The following is a 15,399-nucleotide window of genomic DNA, read 5'->3' on the forward strand; positions in this document are numbered from 1 at the left end:
TTGTCCTATGGAGTCACAGAGGGTGTGGCTTATGCTTCTCTGAGGGTGGCCTGGAGGCCCAGTACAGTGTGGGACTGTTGTAGGACAGGGATGAAGCAGGAGGTGGGGGCAGGTCACCCCAATGGGCCTGTTTGCTGCATGAGGTTGAGTGAGGGGGCCACCCAGGCTTCTCCTCACTCTCGGAGACTGGTATGGAGGGCTTCTTGGGAGACGTTACCCTGGATTTGGAATTCTAGGTTGCTGGTTCATTTCTCTTGCTTTGTTTAAGGAATGATTCCACTGTCTTCTAGTTTCCATGCTTGCTTTTTAAGAAATTAGCTTGTCATTCCTTTTAAAGGACTTGTTTTCTCTTTGGCCTTTTTTTTTTTTTTTTTTTTAAAAGAAATCTTTTTCTCGTTTTTAATGTTTATTCGTTTATTTTGAGAGAGAGAGAGAGCACGCACAAGCGTGGAGGGGCAGAGATGGATAGAGAGAATCCCAAGCCGGCTCCGTGCTGTCAGTGCAGAGCCCGATTTGGGGCTCGAACTCACAAACCTTGAGATCATGACCTAAGCCAAAATCAAGAGTTTGATACTCAACCAACTGAGCCTCCCAGGCGCCCCTGGCCCTTTTTTTTTTTTTTTTTTTTTTTTAATGTTAAAGAGTGTGTGTGTGAATGCGTGTATGTGTGATGCATACAGAAAGGTCCTTAAGGTAGGGGTGCCTGGGTGGCATAGTCAGTTAACTGCCTGACTTCGCTCAGGTCACGATCTCACAGTTTGTGACTTTGAGTCCCGCATCGGGCTCTGTGCTGACAGCTCGGAGTCTGGAGCCTCCTTGGGATTCTGTGTCTCCTTCTTTCTCTGCCCCTCCCCTACTCACGATCTGTCTCTCTCTGTCTCAAAAATAAACATTTGAAAATTAAAAAAAATAAAAGTCCTTATGGTATAAGCATCCTGTTAATAAATAATCATAAATGGCTCCCACCTCACCCGAGGTCAGGACACAACAGAGCCTACCCCCCGCCAGAGGGGCTGGCTCTCCAGGCTCTGATGGTGACAGCCCCCATCTCTGCACTTCTCTGGTTTGACCACCTTGCAAGCACCCGCAAACCATGTGGCTTACCCGTGTTTGCCTCTCAGCTTTGTGTTCATGGAGTCCCACAGTGCGGATTCTTCTGTGTCTGCCTTTCAGTCCAAGGGCAGAAGCCTGCCTTGTGCCCGTGACCACTGAGGGAGGAAGTGTGCCTGAGCTCTGGTCCCCGGGCCTGCCTCTGCTGCCCTCGTGTGAGGTGCCATCCTGGGAAAGCAAGTGGGAGCAGGAGCTCTGTGCTGGTCTGCAGCTTCTTGTGGGTCTTAAACTGTTGCAAAATAAAATGTTACTTATTGTGGAAAACCAGCCCTTTTTAGTGTTGTTTTCTGTGGCCTTCTGGGCTGACCTGATGTGTAGGGCTTGGCTCCACCTGCCTGGATTCTTAGCCTGATGTTTAATTCACTGGCCCAGGCTGCTCACCCTCTGAGCTTGGGAGCCTGTGATTTTGTGTATTTTTCTTCCTTTAGAACCTGAGCTTTTCTTGAGATTCCCCAGGAAAGATATGAGGCGGGCTTTTCTAGTTTGCCCTAAGTCCAAGAGTGTTGTTCCCTGGAGACTCTGCTTTTGTGGGGTGTCTCCCACCCCACCGTGTCCACCGGGCAGGCTCTGGCTCTGCGCCCTCTCTCCAGCCCCAGAGCAGCACTAAAGCCACCGCCGTCTCTCCTGGGCTACTGTCCTGCCGGGGTCTGAGAAGTGTCCTCTCCCAGCCAGGAGCGCCTTTGAAGAGTGGTTTTGATACCTTCCCATCTGTTTAATTTTCATCCTCGGGTCTCACTGGGAGCAGCAGTTATTTCATTTGGGTCCCGGTTCTGTGCAGTGTGGCGTGCCTTGCCACGTGTGGCTGTTTGAATGTAAATGACAAAGTTAAACGAAAGGAAATGTGTGCCCCTCTGGCCTCAGCTGCACCTCCCAAGCTCAGGGGCTGTGTGTTCGGGGCGGCTGTGCTGGGCGCAGACGGAGAGCTCCAGTGCCAGCACTGGGGACGTCCGTAGTGTGGGCACCCCTGCCACTGGGCACTCATAGCAGCTGCCCTGTCCTGGGTCCAGGTGTGTGTGTCCCCACTGACAGGCCACCTCCATCTGCTCCCCAGCTCTGGGTGCCTGTCACCCTGTCCTTCATGTGTTAGTGTTACTGCCATGAGCCTATGAGGTGTCTTCTAACACAGAAAGGTGGGTGTTCTAACAGTCACAGAGCCCGGAGGGGAAGGACAGAGCCACACCTGTTGCACTGACCCCTGAGCCCAGGGACTGCCATGGACTGCACACACCCACACAGGATCTTGCACACTCTGCACGCTCTCCCAGGGGCCTTTTGGGGAAGAGGGGTGGGGGTTGGGACCTGCCTGGACTTGGTGTGTCTGGCCTGGAGCTTCTACTAAGTCCGTCCTGCTGGATGGACTGGAACTTTTCCCTGGGGACCTGCTTCCCTGTTCTCACCATTCTCTCTGGGGGAATCACGTCAGTCACGTGGGGATCTCCTGGTTTGACTCTCTTTTCTCTGTCTCCTCCCTTTGTCTCGCGGTCTTCCCTACCTTTTCCTGGTGATGATCACTTTTTTCTGGGCTGACTGGCGTGGTGTTGGTTCTGGATTGTGTGTTCCAGTGAGGGTCTCTGTGCTTGTGTGTGGGCTTGGTCACTTTTTGCTCCTCCTTTCGCTCAATCATGCTGGGAACTAGTTGTGAGTCCTCAGACCTGCCCCTGAAATCTCAGGGAGGGCCTGGTCCTCTGACCCCTGACTTTCAACTCTGCTTGTGGCCAACAGCCCCATCCTGCCCTCTGGAATTTGGCAGAAGTCTCCTTCGAGGCTCCCCGAGTCACCTCAGCTCGCTGGTTTCCCTGTGCAACACTCTGGGTCTATTTAAAAATTTCTTAACTCATTTTTAAAAAATTTTTTTCTAATGTTTATTTTTGAAAGAGAGAGACAGAACGGGAGTGGGGGAGGGGCAGAGAGAGAGGGAGACACAGAATCTGAAGCAGGTTCCAGGCTCTGAGCTGTCAGCACAGAGCTCAACACAGGCCCCAAACTCACAAACTGTGAGACACGACCTGAGCTGAAGTCGAGCACTTAACTGAGCCACCCAGGCGCCCCACTCATTTTGTTATTTTTGTTTTTAATTGCTAACAGCAAAAACAATACTATTCTTAGCCTTCTCCTAATAAGTATTTTATAAACTAAATACTAGCTTTTGGTATGTCAGTTTAAGAAGGTGGAGGTTTTTCCCCCATGGGGAAGAAAGGTTTCAGTTGTGAGATAGCTGATTTGCTTCTAGCACACGACCTATTTTAAAGTTGGGGACTCAAGTTTCACACAGACTGAAGTTTATCTATGTGTACTTGCTAGCTCATTAGTTTTCCAAGTACATGCTCTATTGGGAGAATTAGAAATTGCTTCAGAGTACATACTACTGGAGATCAGTTTTGGTTCTGCTTATTTTGTTTGGGAAGCATTAAAACAGCCAGAGAAAGAGGTCACTGAACCAGAGTGTCCTTTGGTCATTGTAGGCCAGGTGACGGCCTGCCTCCTGGCCCAGCCCCACTGAGCGGTCCCTTCCACATCCCTTCTTTGCCTACTTTAGAAGGTTTTCACTTTTTAATTTCTAAAGGTGTTGTCACTAACGTGCTTTAAACATTTTCTATCAAATTGGTTGGAAATGAAAATGCTCTTTTTTAAAATTTTTAAATGTTTATTTGTGTGTGAGAGAGAGAGAGACAGAGCACGAGCAGGGGAGAGAGGGAGACACAGAATCCGAGGCAGGCTCCAGGCTCTGAGCTGTCAGCACAGAGCCCAACTTGGGCCTCGAACCCATGAACCATGAGATCGTGTCCTGAGCTGAAGTCAGACACAACCGACTGAGCCACCCAGGGGCCCTGAAAATGCTCTTCTTGAACTAAAGATTTGGCAATAATAGAACAATCATGTCTTTGAATTCGGTTCTGAAGACTCAGTTATAGTTGGTCATTAGAAATGATTTTTTAACGTAGCTCACGAGGTCTTAGCACTTGCAAGTGTCTGAAGTGTCTGAATGTGAGCCAGGTGGGGGCTACCGTGGCGGCTCCCCCACACCCGAACTGTCCTGTGTCACCAGGCGGGCGCGAACATTGACACCTGCTCAGAAGACCAGAGGACCCCATTGATGGAGGCGGCAGAAAACAACCATTTGGATGCAGTGAAGTACCTCATCAAGGCCGGCGCCCTCGTGGACCCGAAGGTACGCTACCTGGTCTGAATCCCATTCCAGTTTTGTGTCGAAATGTCTCATAAAGCTGAGCCGGGGCCGGTTCCTCGTTGGAGCAGCTTCAGGAATTGGCAGCCGGCAGATGTCCACCTGGTAGTCCAGAAGCAGTTGTCTGCTCTCCTTGCGTGGTCACGGGTCTATTTGGGAGAACACTAGTGAGCACGGGGTGTGCTGTGCCTGGCGATAGTCACAGCAACTAGTAAGGAGTCTGCCGTGCCCAGTCTCTGCCTCCTTCATTTTGTACGCTTTTCCTCTTCTGACTTTAACTTAGAGCAGTTAGACACCCCACTCCAAAAGAGCATACAAATTGGGAAGAAGAAGTAAAATGATCTCTGTTCGTAAATGGTATGATTTTATATGTAGAAAACCCTAAAATCCCATCCAAAATCTAGAACTAACAAATGCATTCAGAGAAGTTATAAGATACAAAGTTAATACAGAAACATCAGTTATATTTTTATACACTTGAGATGAGTTATCCAACAAGGAAATTAAGAAAACAATTCCATTTATAACAGCATCAAAAAGAGTAAAATACTAGGAATAAACTTAACCAAGGACACGAAAGACTTATAGACTGAAAACCACAAAACATTGCTGAAAGAGATTAAAGAATTGACTTACGAACATGGGAACATGTCCTGTGTTCATGGGTTGGACGAGTGAATATTGTCACAATGCCAGTACCGCCCAGAGTGAACCACAGATCCAGCGCAATCCCTGTCAGAATCCCAACGAGTTTCTCACAGAAATAGAAAAGCGCGTCCTGAAACTCCTACGGATCTCAAGGGACCCTGAACAGCCAAAACAACCCTGCAAAAGAACAAAGCTGGAGGCCCCACACTTCCTGACTTCAAAACCTACTACAGAGCTACCGTAATCAACACAGCGCGGTGCTGGTGTGAAGACAGAATGGCCCAGAAATGAACCCTCAGATGGATAAAGTGATCTTTAGGAGGGGGCCAAGACCACTCAGTGGGAGGAAAGGGCCATCTTTTTAACAAATGGTACCAGGAAAAGGGAGTCTTCACATGCAAAGGAATGCAGTTGGGCCCTTACTTTAGACTGTTTTCAGATATTAATTCAAAATGGATCAAAGATCTAAATGTAAGAGCTTAAACCATAAATCTCTTAGAAGAAAAGATAGAGGAAAATCTTCTCAACATTCATTGGATATGGCAATGATTTCTTGTATGTGACACCAAAAGCACAGACAATAAAATTAAAATAAACTTCATCAAAATTGAAAATTTTTGTTTGTCAAAGGGTACTATCCCAAAGTGTGAAGAGACAACTCACGGGATGGTAAAAATAGTCCTAAATCTTGATAGGGGATTCCTATCCAGAATATATAAAGAACTCCTACCACCCAATAGCAAAAGTCCAACCCAGTTCAAAGATGGGCAAGGAGTTTGAATAGGCGTTCCTCCAAAGAAGCTCTATAAATGGCCAATTAGCACACAACAAGGTATTCAGCATCACCAGTCATCGGGGAAGTGCAAATCAAAACCACAGTGAGTCACCTCACCCGCTTCGGGCAGCTGTTATCTAAACACGGAAAATAAGTGCTGGCAAGGTTGTGGAGAAGCTGGAGCCCTCGTGCACTGCTGGCAGGAACGTAAAATCGTGCAGCTGAGTGGACAACTGTGGTGGATCCTCAAAAACTTAAACATAGAATTACCATGTGATCCAGCTGTTCCAATCAAGAAACTGAAAGCAGGTGCATGAATCAGTGTTTGCTCCCCCATGTTCTCAGCAGCATTGTTCACAAAGCGAGAAGGTGGAAACGGCCAAGGTATCCCCCTGCGGGGGGGACAGGTTAGTGAAAAGTGGTCCGTGTGCATCGTGGGTCATCGCTCAGCTGCGAATGGGAAGGAAGTCCCAGCACCAGCGTTGTGCTGAGTGAGAGCAGCCCATCACAGCACTCATCCTGTAGGATCCACTCCTGTGAGGACCCAGAGTCATCAAATCTAGACGCTGGAAGTAAGTTAAAGGATACCGGGGGCAGGGCCAGGGGTGGGATGGGGCGGGGCGGGGCGGGGCGGGGCGGGGCAGGCGTCCCTTCTTAGTGGACCCCACGCTTCCTTCCAGAGTCCGCACCCACGGTGGCACGCTACCACTGACTCGTACACTTAAAGGTGACTAAAATGACAAGTTTTATGTTGTGTACCTACACATGTATATAAAACTATAAAAACGATCTCACGGTCTTTCACAGTGTCACACAATTTTCCAACAAAAAACTTACACTGTTGATAGTAATTTGTCAGCTTCCTTTTTCCATCAAATTATCACTATTTTTCTGTCATTAAATATTATCTTATCACATTATTTTAAGTGGCTGCATTGTATTTCATATTATATTGTCATTGTATTTCATGATGTAACGTAATGGTATCGTTTTTAGTCAGATTTACTTATTGCCTAATATTTAGTTTTGAATTTCCATTATACACAGTGCTTCAGTAAAATGTTTTCTTAGCTAAGTTTTGGTACATGTTTGGTTTCTTTAGGACATATTTCTGGGTGTGGAATTGTTAGATCAAAATATATAGTCATTTTTAAGGCTTTTTATATTTTTTTCTGAAGGGCACCGAGAGTATGTGAGCACTCGCTCCTGTCTGCTCTTACCAATGCCGACTATTAGAGATGTTTTTAAAAAATATTAACTAACAGTTTGATATACGAAAATGGTTTGATATACGAAATTTATTTTTTTTACTATTTTAATTCACTTGTCTTAAAGTGAACACTTTGGTGTATAGCTATTCATATCTTAGGAATATTTTTTCCAGCTTATGTTTATAAAGTCTTTTGCTTTATTTTTGGTGGTTTTTGCAATCTGGAAACTACTATTGTATAAATATAGATAGCTATTTTTTAAAATTTATTTTTATTTTTATTATTTTTTTAATTTTTTTAAGTTTGTGTATTTTGAGAGAGAGGGAGTGGTGAGGCGCAGGCAGAGAGAGAGAGAGAGAATCCCAAGCAGGTTCTGCACTGTTAGTGCAGAGCCCGACGTGGGGCTTGAACACATGAACTGTGAGATGATGAGCTGAGCTGAAATCAAGACTCAGACACTTAACCAACTGAGCCACCCAGGTGCCCCTGTAGATAGCTATAATTAATCCTCTGTGTTATGATGGGTGGGTGAGTCTCACATTTACCTCATCCTCTGATGGGTTCACAGGAGCCAGCGCCCAAGCTAAGCACCAATGCAGAGGCAAGAGGTTAGTGTTCAGGGCTTTACAGAAGCAGCAAGAGCCTGTAGACGAGGACTGGAGAAGTATCTGTGGCTTGAGGGGAGCAGGCTTCTGAAGTGGGTGACTCGTAGACGAGCTTAGCCGTAGATTGGGTGTAGTGTAAGAAAGTGGTCACTGAGGTTGAAGACTGATCATTGAAATTTTTCAGTCTGAAGAAGAGGTTGTAGGATAGTTTCCAACTGATGTGTAATTGGAGTCCCAGAAAGAGGAGAGAACCTGGTAGAAAAAAATTATGTTGGGAAAAAAATGGTCATAAACTTACCAGATTTGGTAAGAAAACAATCTACAGATCCAAGAAGCTGAAAAAACCCCAGACTGGGTAAATTCAAAGACTACCTCACCTAAGCACAGTGTGGTTAAAACTGTCGACAACTGAGAATGGAGAAAGTCTTACAAGCAGCTAAAGAACAGCACGTTACATGCAGGCGGGCAGCATCACAGCGAGCCACCAACTTCTCATCTGAAACGATGGGGTAGAAAGCTCAAAAAATTGTCAGTCCAGAAGACTGCATCCAGTAAAAGTCCCCCTGCAAACGAATTGTGTAATAAAACATTCCCAGTTGAACAAAAGCTGATAGGATTTATTGGTACATTTGCCCAAATAGGGTTGGGAAAGCCCGGGAGTCAGCCCAGGAACCGCCCCTGGGAAAGACTGTCGTTTTCTCTAAATTTCCGAGAAGATAGGGGCGCCTGGGTGGCTCAGTCGGCTAAGCGTCCAGTTTCAGCTCGGGTCGTGATCTCGCGGTTCGTGGGTTCGAGCCCTACATTGGACTCTGTGCTGACAACTCGGAGCCTGGAGCCTGCTCCAGATTCTGTGTCTCCCTCTCTCTGCTCCTTCCCCGCTTGCATACACGCGCGCGCTCCTTCTCGCTCTCTCTTGTGCTCTCTCTCTCGCTCTCTCTCTAAAATAAACGTTAAATTTTTTCTTAATTTCTAGAAGATAAAAGACTATTTAAAGCAGAAATAATATCTGTACAAGGTGCAGTTCATACCAGTTTAGAAGTAAAATGTATGCCACCAACAGCACCAAGCAAGAGCCGTGAATGGAGCCCTGCTGTTGTCAGGCTGTCGTTTCTGCTGTGGGAGGCAGTAGGTATCAATCCAAGGTGACCGATAAAGAGAATAATACCGTCATCCCCAGAGAAAGCACAAAGAAAATAATTTAAAAGAAATAACAGCTTTAAGGACAATTTACGAAAATCGAGTAGAGGTGGTAAGATGGGATCCTGAGCAGTATTTGCATAACTACAGGCAGGAGAAGAGGAGTAAACACCAATGGTACAAGGAGCCCTGTCCCTGTCCGTGGTGACACCACGTGTGAAGACTGAACACACCAGGACCAGCTGTGTGCTGCTGCAGGGTGCTTGCGTTATTGGAGACACAGCTGGAAATAAAAAGGATGGAGAATGTATATCATGCAGATGGTAAATGTGAGAATCAAAAGGAAAAATTTTTAGACTTCTGTAAGAGGAAAGATTATCTTTGTGATTGCAGCATAGGGAAAGGTATCTTAAGACGCAGAAGAGTACAAACACGGTAAAGTTAAGTGCGTTGGAATTAAGAATTTCCAATCAACAGGATGTCACAAAGTTCACAAAAGGCAGGCTACACACTCCCAGAAGATTTTGCAGCACACTTGCAAAGGATTCATATCCAAAACTCTAAGGAAGTCCTACAAATAAAAGAATCCAAAAGAAAAACAGGCAAGGAATGAGCGGCAGTCCTCAGAAGAGGAAGTCGGAGTAACCAGCAAACACGCGGAAGGCGCTCAGCCTTTTGAAAACAAGCCTGAGACCCTGTTGTGTAGCCCTTGGATGTGGTGGTGCTCAAAGGTTGGACCGCCCAGAGGAGCCACAGCGCCCCCTGCGTCCCTGTTGCTGGGCGTGTGCCCCCGCCCCCATGATGTGTGAACAGGGGACAGTTTTGCAATCTCAGCGCATCTTTAAATAGCACAAAGTCAAACAGAACACTTGAGAACAAGGCAAGCCTTTAAAGCCAACAACCGTATGTTTTTGTGTTTATCATACAATTAAAATTTTAAACACCAGTAATAACGGGATTGGACTGTGTGGGTTTTCTTGAGGAAAAGTGGGTTTACTGATTGATTAACTTCAGTCTGGATAAGACGTATGTATTATATGTATGTGAAAATCTAGGATTACTGCTCTTAGGGTTAGAAACGGAGAGAAAGAGGGAATAAGGAAACATGGTCAATATAAAGATGGGAGCCGGGGGCGGGAGAGAAGCAGAGGGGCCCGTGAGGAGAAGACGGTGGGAGTATGTCCGCGTGGGTCCTTGAGGTGCGTGCACAGGAGGGATCCATCTGTGAAAGATGCTACCTCAGGTTGGCACTGAGCCTGGCTGTATAAACGGGGCATGAATGGTCCCCCAGCCCTCCCGGAACCCCCGGGTCTCTCCTGGAGCTTCCTGAGTCCAACCTCTCCTCTCCATGAGTCTGACCTCTCCTCTCCAGTGGTGGGTGGCTTTTGTTTTGTTTTGAGGTAGTTCAATTAATGGGATATATTTAGCATGCCTGAGGAAGCAGAGCTGAAAGCTAACAGGGAGATGTGCCCAAGCAGCCTCAGGAAACAGAACGCGCTCAGTCAGCCACCAGGACGTGTGTGGGGCTGCAGGGCAGGCTTTGCCCCTGTTCTGGGCCCCTGCTCTTCCCTGCCATTTATTATTTTTAATCCTGTGGCGTACAGACAGTGATTACTGCCTCGTTAGCACTGCTTTAAACGTGCGGTGGCAACCATTTCTTGTAGAGGTCCTGATGGGTACTGTGGCCCTCTGGTCGTGTGAGGAGTGCAGTGGCTTGAAACAGTCCCAGGGGCCCTGTTGGAACAGAGGGACAGGTCGCCGCACCTGGCCACATGGAGAAGCCTGGGGTGTGCCACGGCCTGTCAGACCGTGAAGGAAAGGGAGGGACAGCGGTTCACATGTGTGCCTGCAGGCTGTCTACAAGTGGAAGGCCCTTTGCCACCTGAGGCCCCGTCCCATCGGCGTCAGAAGCTCGGGGTCTGGACCCCAGTGGTACAGCCTCTGAAAACAACTCCACCCTCCTCTGCCCGGGCTCCTTATCGTTCTAGACGGCACCTCCCCTCTGTGGGGAATGAAGGTTCACTGTGGCCATGCGCTCAGGGCCTGGCACGCTGTAAGTCATGTGATTTCTCTGGATCTAAATGGCATTTGTGTTGCAGGATGCAGAGGGCTCCACCTGTTTGCACCTCGCTGCCAAGAAAGGCCACTATGATGTGGTTCAGTATCTGCTTTCAAATGGACAAATGGACGTCAACTGTCAGGTAAAGCCACGTCCTCCACTTACCGACACTCTACCTGGCTGGTTGGCCAGAGACCCCAGTCTCCTTTGTAGCAGTCCTGGCTCCCTGCCTGTTTTCTGTGGCCCCCCTTGCAAGGCCTCGGAAGGCCTGGCCTCACTCACCCTGGCTGCCGCCTCCCAGGCCGCCCACCGGTTACTCTGAGAGCTCATCCCGCAGTGACCTCTTGGGCCACCGTAGCCTCCTGGCCTGGGTGAACATGTCACCATCTGAGTGGGGTCCCTGACCTCCTGTATGCCGGGTGCCCTCCCTCCCGTGGTGCCCATCTTCCCACCTAGTGGCTCTCAGGGTTCCAGGGCAGGGTCTTTGCGTGACGAGTAGTCCTTGGCCTGAGGAGGTCCCATGTGTGTCAAGTGAGTGAGTGACTCGGGAGAGCAAATGAGGGAGCTTCCCTCCCACTTGCTGGGGCCCAGACCCCTCTCCTCCCACATGACTCTGGGCTCTGGGAAGGCTGTCTTGGCATCACAGGCTCTGCCCCATCTTTTAGGAGTGTCATTGCCTCCAGCCCAGCTCTCTGCAAGCCACCCTGACAGAGACCCTCCCCAGTGGCCTAGAGATGTGGTTCCCTGCCATGTGCCTCACAGCCCACCTCTGCTCTCACAAGGTCCACGGGCTAGACCCCTACCCTGTTTCATTTTCTACCTCCCATTTGGTTGGGTTTTGAACATTTCCTCTCCTGGGCTGGGCTGGCTCCACGAGGCCAGCTTGTCCCTGCAGTGTCCCCAGTGCCCAGGCGGTGCCCACAGCCAGCCTGCAGGGAGGGCCTCGCTACAGTCATGGAAGCTGCATATCTGCCAGAGAGATGTGGCAGCTGGGGGTGTGCAGGGAGTCGTTTGAGAGGTGCTGGGGAGGGTTGAGCTTTCTGCCACCAGACCATGAGTTGGCAGCGTGATACGCATTTCCTGAGGACTTGCTTTTCCTGGTTTAAACAAAACTACCCACGACCAACTGAGTAAGGAGAGACAGGCCTGGGTGGGTGGAGTGGTAGAAAGCCGACTGGTCAGAACCACGGTGGACCCTACAGATGGGGTCAGTCTGCGAAGACTCTCTGCCGTCTGCCTTTCAGGAAGAAGCCAGAACTGCGCACAGCCTCCCGTCAGTCTCTGGGCTTGGATTGCTTTCCGTCCGCAGTTCTTGGCAGCCTGCTCTTGCTTCCTCCTCGGGGTCTGTGTCACTAGGGCCAGCACTTCTCACCAACCAGACTTCTGGTCTCTGAGAGTCGGTCTGGTCAACAGTGTTTCTGGTCCAGGGATCCAGGCAGGTGCACTCAGGTGTGCGGGGTATTGTCCTGGCAGTGTCTGTCCTCCAGGCTGGAGAGGGGCGAGGTCCCGCAGAACCATCTGTCCCCCTCAGAGCAGAGGTTTGTGAGGGTCACACTGGATGGTTCTGGCTCCGTCTTGCACCCACTGAGATGTCTGGGGCTATACCTGGAGCCTTAGTTTCCTCACCAAGAAAATGGGAACTTGGTCTGGCTCCCGCCTCTTGGGGCCGCCTTATAGGTCCTCAGTGAGACTGCTCTTCGTGTTACTTGTCTCTGGGAGCCGTGGTGAATTGTAGGGCTTTGTGTTTTGTTTTGTTTGTTTGTTGAAATTAGGATGATGGCGGCTGGACACCCATGATTTGGGCCACTGAGTATAAGCACGTGGAGCTCGTGAAGCTGCTGCTGTCCAAGGGGTCTGACATCAACATCCGGGACAACGTGAGTCTCTGGGTTTCGCTGGTCCTAAGCAGGTCCTGGAGGAGGATGGAGAGACCAGGGCGTGCAGAGCTGACAGCTGAAGGTTCTTTTTCTTGGAAACCTGACCAAGGCTCTGCCCTCTTTTTCCATGTTTTCGGTGGCCCCTGGACCCACTGTGGTTTCCTCAGGTTGTTTTGTGTGTTGGCCAGTTGCTGGGTATAGATTGAGGGGCGGAGGTTCCTGAGACCTGCCCGTGGGTGGTACCTGCCTATTTAGAGGCGCACCTGGATTGAGGAGCCCAGGGTGCACACCATCCCTGTGCAGGTAGATGTGTGAGCGCCGGCTCCTTCTGTGGTTGCCACCATGCACTCAGACCACGAGAGCTAAGGTGCTGGTATTGAAGGCTGGTTTTGTGGGACAGGTTTGGTCTCAGAAAATGGGGGCTTGGGGCCAAGGTCCGAAGACTCACCAGTCCCTGTGGGAGTAACCTCCTGGCAGCCTGTGTGTCAGCAGGCAACTCCGGTTAATTACTTACTTACTTAATTAATTAATTAATCTATGTATTTTTAAGTTTATTCAGTTATTATATTAGAGAGAGAGAGAGGGGGCACACACGCACAAGTGGGGGAGGAGCAGAGACAAAGAGGAGACACAGAATCTGAAGCAGCTCCAGCCTCCGAGCTATCAGCACAGAGCCTGACGTGGGGCTCAAACCCACGAACCACGAGATCATGACCTGAGCCGAGGTTGGACGCTTAGCCGACGGAGCCATCCAGGCGCCCCAACTCCAGTTAATTTAAGAGGGCATTTCTGGGAAGGTCACTGGGGACCTGCTCTGGAGCAAGGCAGAGGGACAGGGTTCCCAGGACAGACAGACACAGTGTGCCCTGCAGAGCTATGTCCACTGTTACAGAGTGTCACCAAAAGCCATAAATAGAAAGTCTAGCCACAGACTCATTGAACTGATAACGAAATAAGAAAGCAGGTTGGCAGTAAGAGTTGATTGTTCCAAGCACACCGTTCAGTAGCATGCAAGTCAGCGTGGAGCCTGAGCGTCCAAGGTAGGGAGGCAGGTGGCCTTTTCCGGTTCTGAACCCTGAGCGGGACAGGGCTCTTTAGACCCCCGCTTGAAGAAGGGGTGGGAGCAGCGAGCACCACCTGGTCTCTCATTGTGGCTGCTCAGCATCGGGACCCTTTCCTGCATCTGTGAGCGGGTCTCACCCTGCCCAGAAACGTGGCACACAGGCCGGGATCTGGACCTGCAGCGCGTGGCTCGGCTACGGGGTGTCTCTGTTCGTGTCCTCAGAGCTGGTGTGAGTACGATGACACCGCCTGAAAGGGACCGGGGACTGGAAGGTGAGGATAAAGGGAAGGGGTGTGGGGAGGTCCCTTGTGGCCGCAGCAGAGAGCAGTCGCGACCTGCCATGCTGATGCTTTGTGACGTGGTTAGGCCAGTTGCAGCCGTGTGTCCTTGGGCATGGTGCCCCTCGTGCAGCTGTCTGGGGTCGGGGTGCGGGTGTGTGGGCAGCACACGGCCTCACAGAGTCCAGCGGGTGTCAGTGCTGGTGCTGATGGCGGTCCTCGGGAGTCAGAAGGATTGACGAATTGCGTGTCTGCGGGCCATATGACGACAGAACCACGTTTCACCTTGACAGTTTCATCGTCGTGCTAGCGGCAGACTGTACCGTGGCAGGTGTGCAGTGACACGTACACCTGAAATAGATGCTTGTGAGCCCAGAGTCCACCACAGCCACACCAGTGCATGACACTCCTTCCCAGTTTCCTCCTGCTGCTTTGTAGCCAGCCGCCCGCACCGCTTTCTGTCCTGTGGGGGTTCTCTGTGAGCTTGGTGTTCCGTGGGTAGATCCCTGCGGTGTGGACGCTGCTCAGGCAGCGTTGGTCTGGCGGTCAGTGTTCCGTCGTGTGGACAGATCAGCTCACTCGTCCCTTACCTGGTCATGGACATTTGGGTCTTCTGGGTCTGGCTCTCACACGTGGAGCCGCTGTGAACACGCACACAGGCAGGCCACACATTTGCATGGCCACGTGCTGTCATTTCCCTCAGGTGACACCTGGGTCCCGTGATGTGTGTGTGCTCACGTCTGTGAGGACACCGCCCAGCTTCTGGAGCGGCCACGCCCTTCCCAGTGTCTGAGAGCTGCTCCTTCCCCCTCCCCGGGCCTCAGCATGGTCAGTCTGTGTCCTCTTCTGGGAGGGGTCTGCTCACATCTGTTGCCCATGTTTTAGTGGGATGTTTATTGTTGTATCCTTCAGTTTTGAAGGGTTTAGTACATTTTGTGTACAGGTCCTCTGTATCAGATGGTTTATAAACCCTAACAAGTAAGCAGATGGTTTTTAATTTTGATAAAGTCCGGCTTATCAATTATTTTCTTTTTTTTTTTTTAATTTTTATTTATTTATTGAGAGCGAGGGAGACAGAGACAGAGCATGAGCAGGGGAGGGGCAGAGAGAGAGGGAGACACAGAATCCGAAGCAGGCTCCAGGCTCTGAGCTGTCCGCACAGAGCCCGACGCGGGGCTCGAACTCACGAACTGTGAGATCTTGACCTGAGCCAAAGTCGGACGCTCAACCGACTGAGCCACCCAGACGCCCCAATTATTTTCTATTTATAGGTCATGTTTTTGGTGTTCTCTTTAAGAGTTCATTGCCTAACCTCAGATCCCTTTCTCCCATGTTTTCTTATAATAGTTTTTAGTTTCAGGTGGTCATTTTCATAGATGGTAGGAGGTGTGAATCAAAGTTCTGTATTTGTGTGTGTATGTGCGTGTGTGTGTGGATGTGTAGCTGAAAGTC

General features: G+C 49.7%; 1 protein-coding gene across 9 annotated transcripts in view; it reads left to right on the plus strand.

The window, feature by feature from the left end:
• EHMT1 (euchromatic histone lysine methyltransferase 1) overlaps positions 1-15,399 on the plus strand; it is a 152,433-nt gene that overhangs the window by 120,623 nt on the left and 16,411 nt on the right. For all 9 annotated transcript variants that reach the window (XM_047831537.1, XM_047831538.1, XM_047831539.1 and 6 more), the window contains 3 exons: positions 4,157-4,279; positions 10,770-10,871; positions 12,502-12,606. In XM_047831537.1, coding sequence (XP_047687493.1) covers positions 4,157-4,279; positions 10,770-10,871; positions 12,502-12,606 — 330 coding nt within the window. The remainder of the gene's footprint in view (positions 1-4,156; positions 4,280-10,769; positions 10,872-12,501; positions 12,607-15,399) is intronic.

The sequence above is a fragment of the Prionailurus viverrinus genome, chromosome D4 (genome assembly GCF_022837055.1).
Source record: "Prionailurus viverrinus isolate Anna chromosome D4, UM_Priviv_1.0, whole genome shotgun sequence".
NCBI lineage: Eukaryota > Metazoa > Chordata > Mammalia > Carnivora > Felidae > Prionailurus > Prionailurus viverrinus.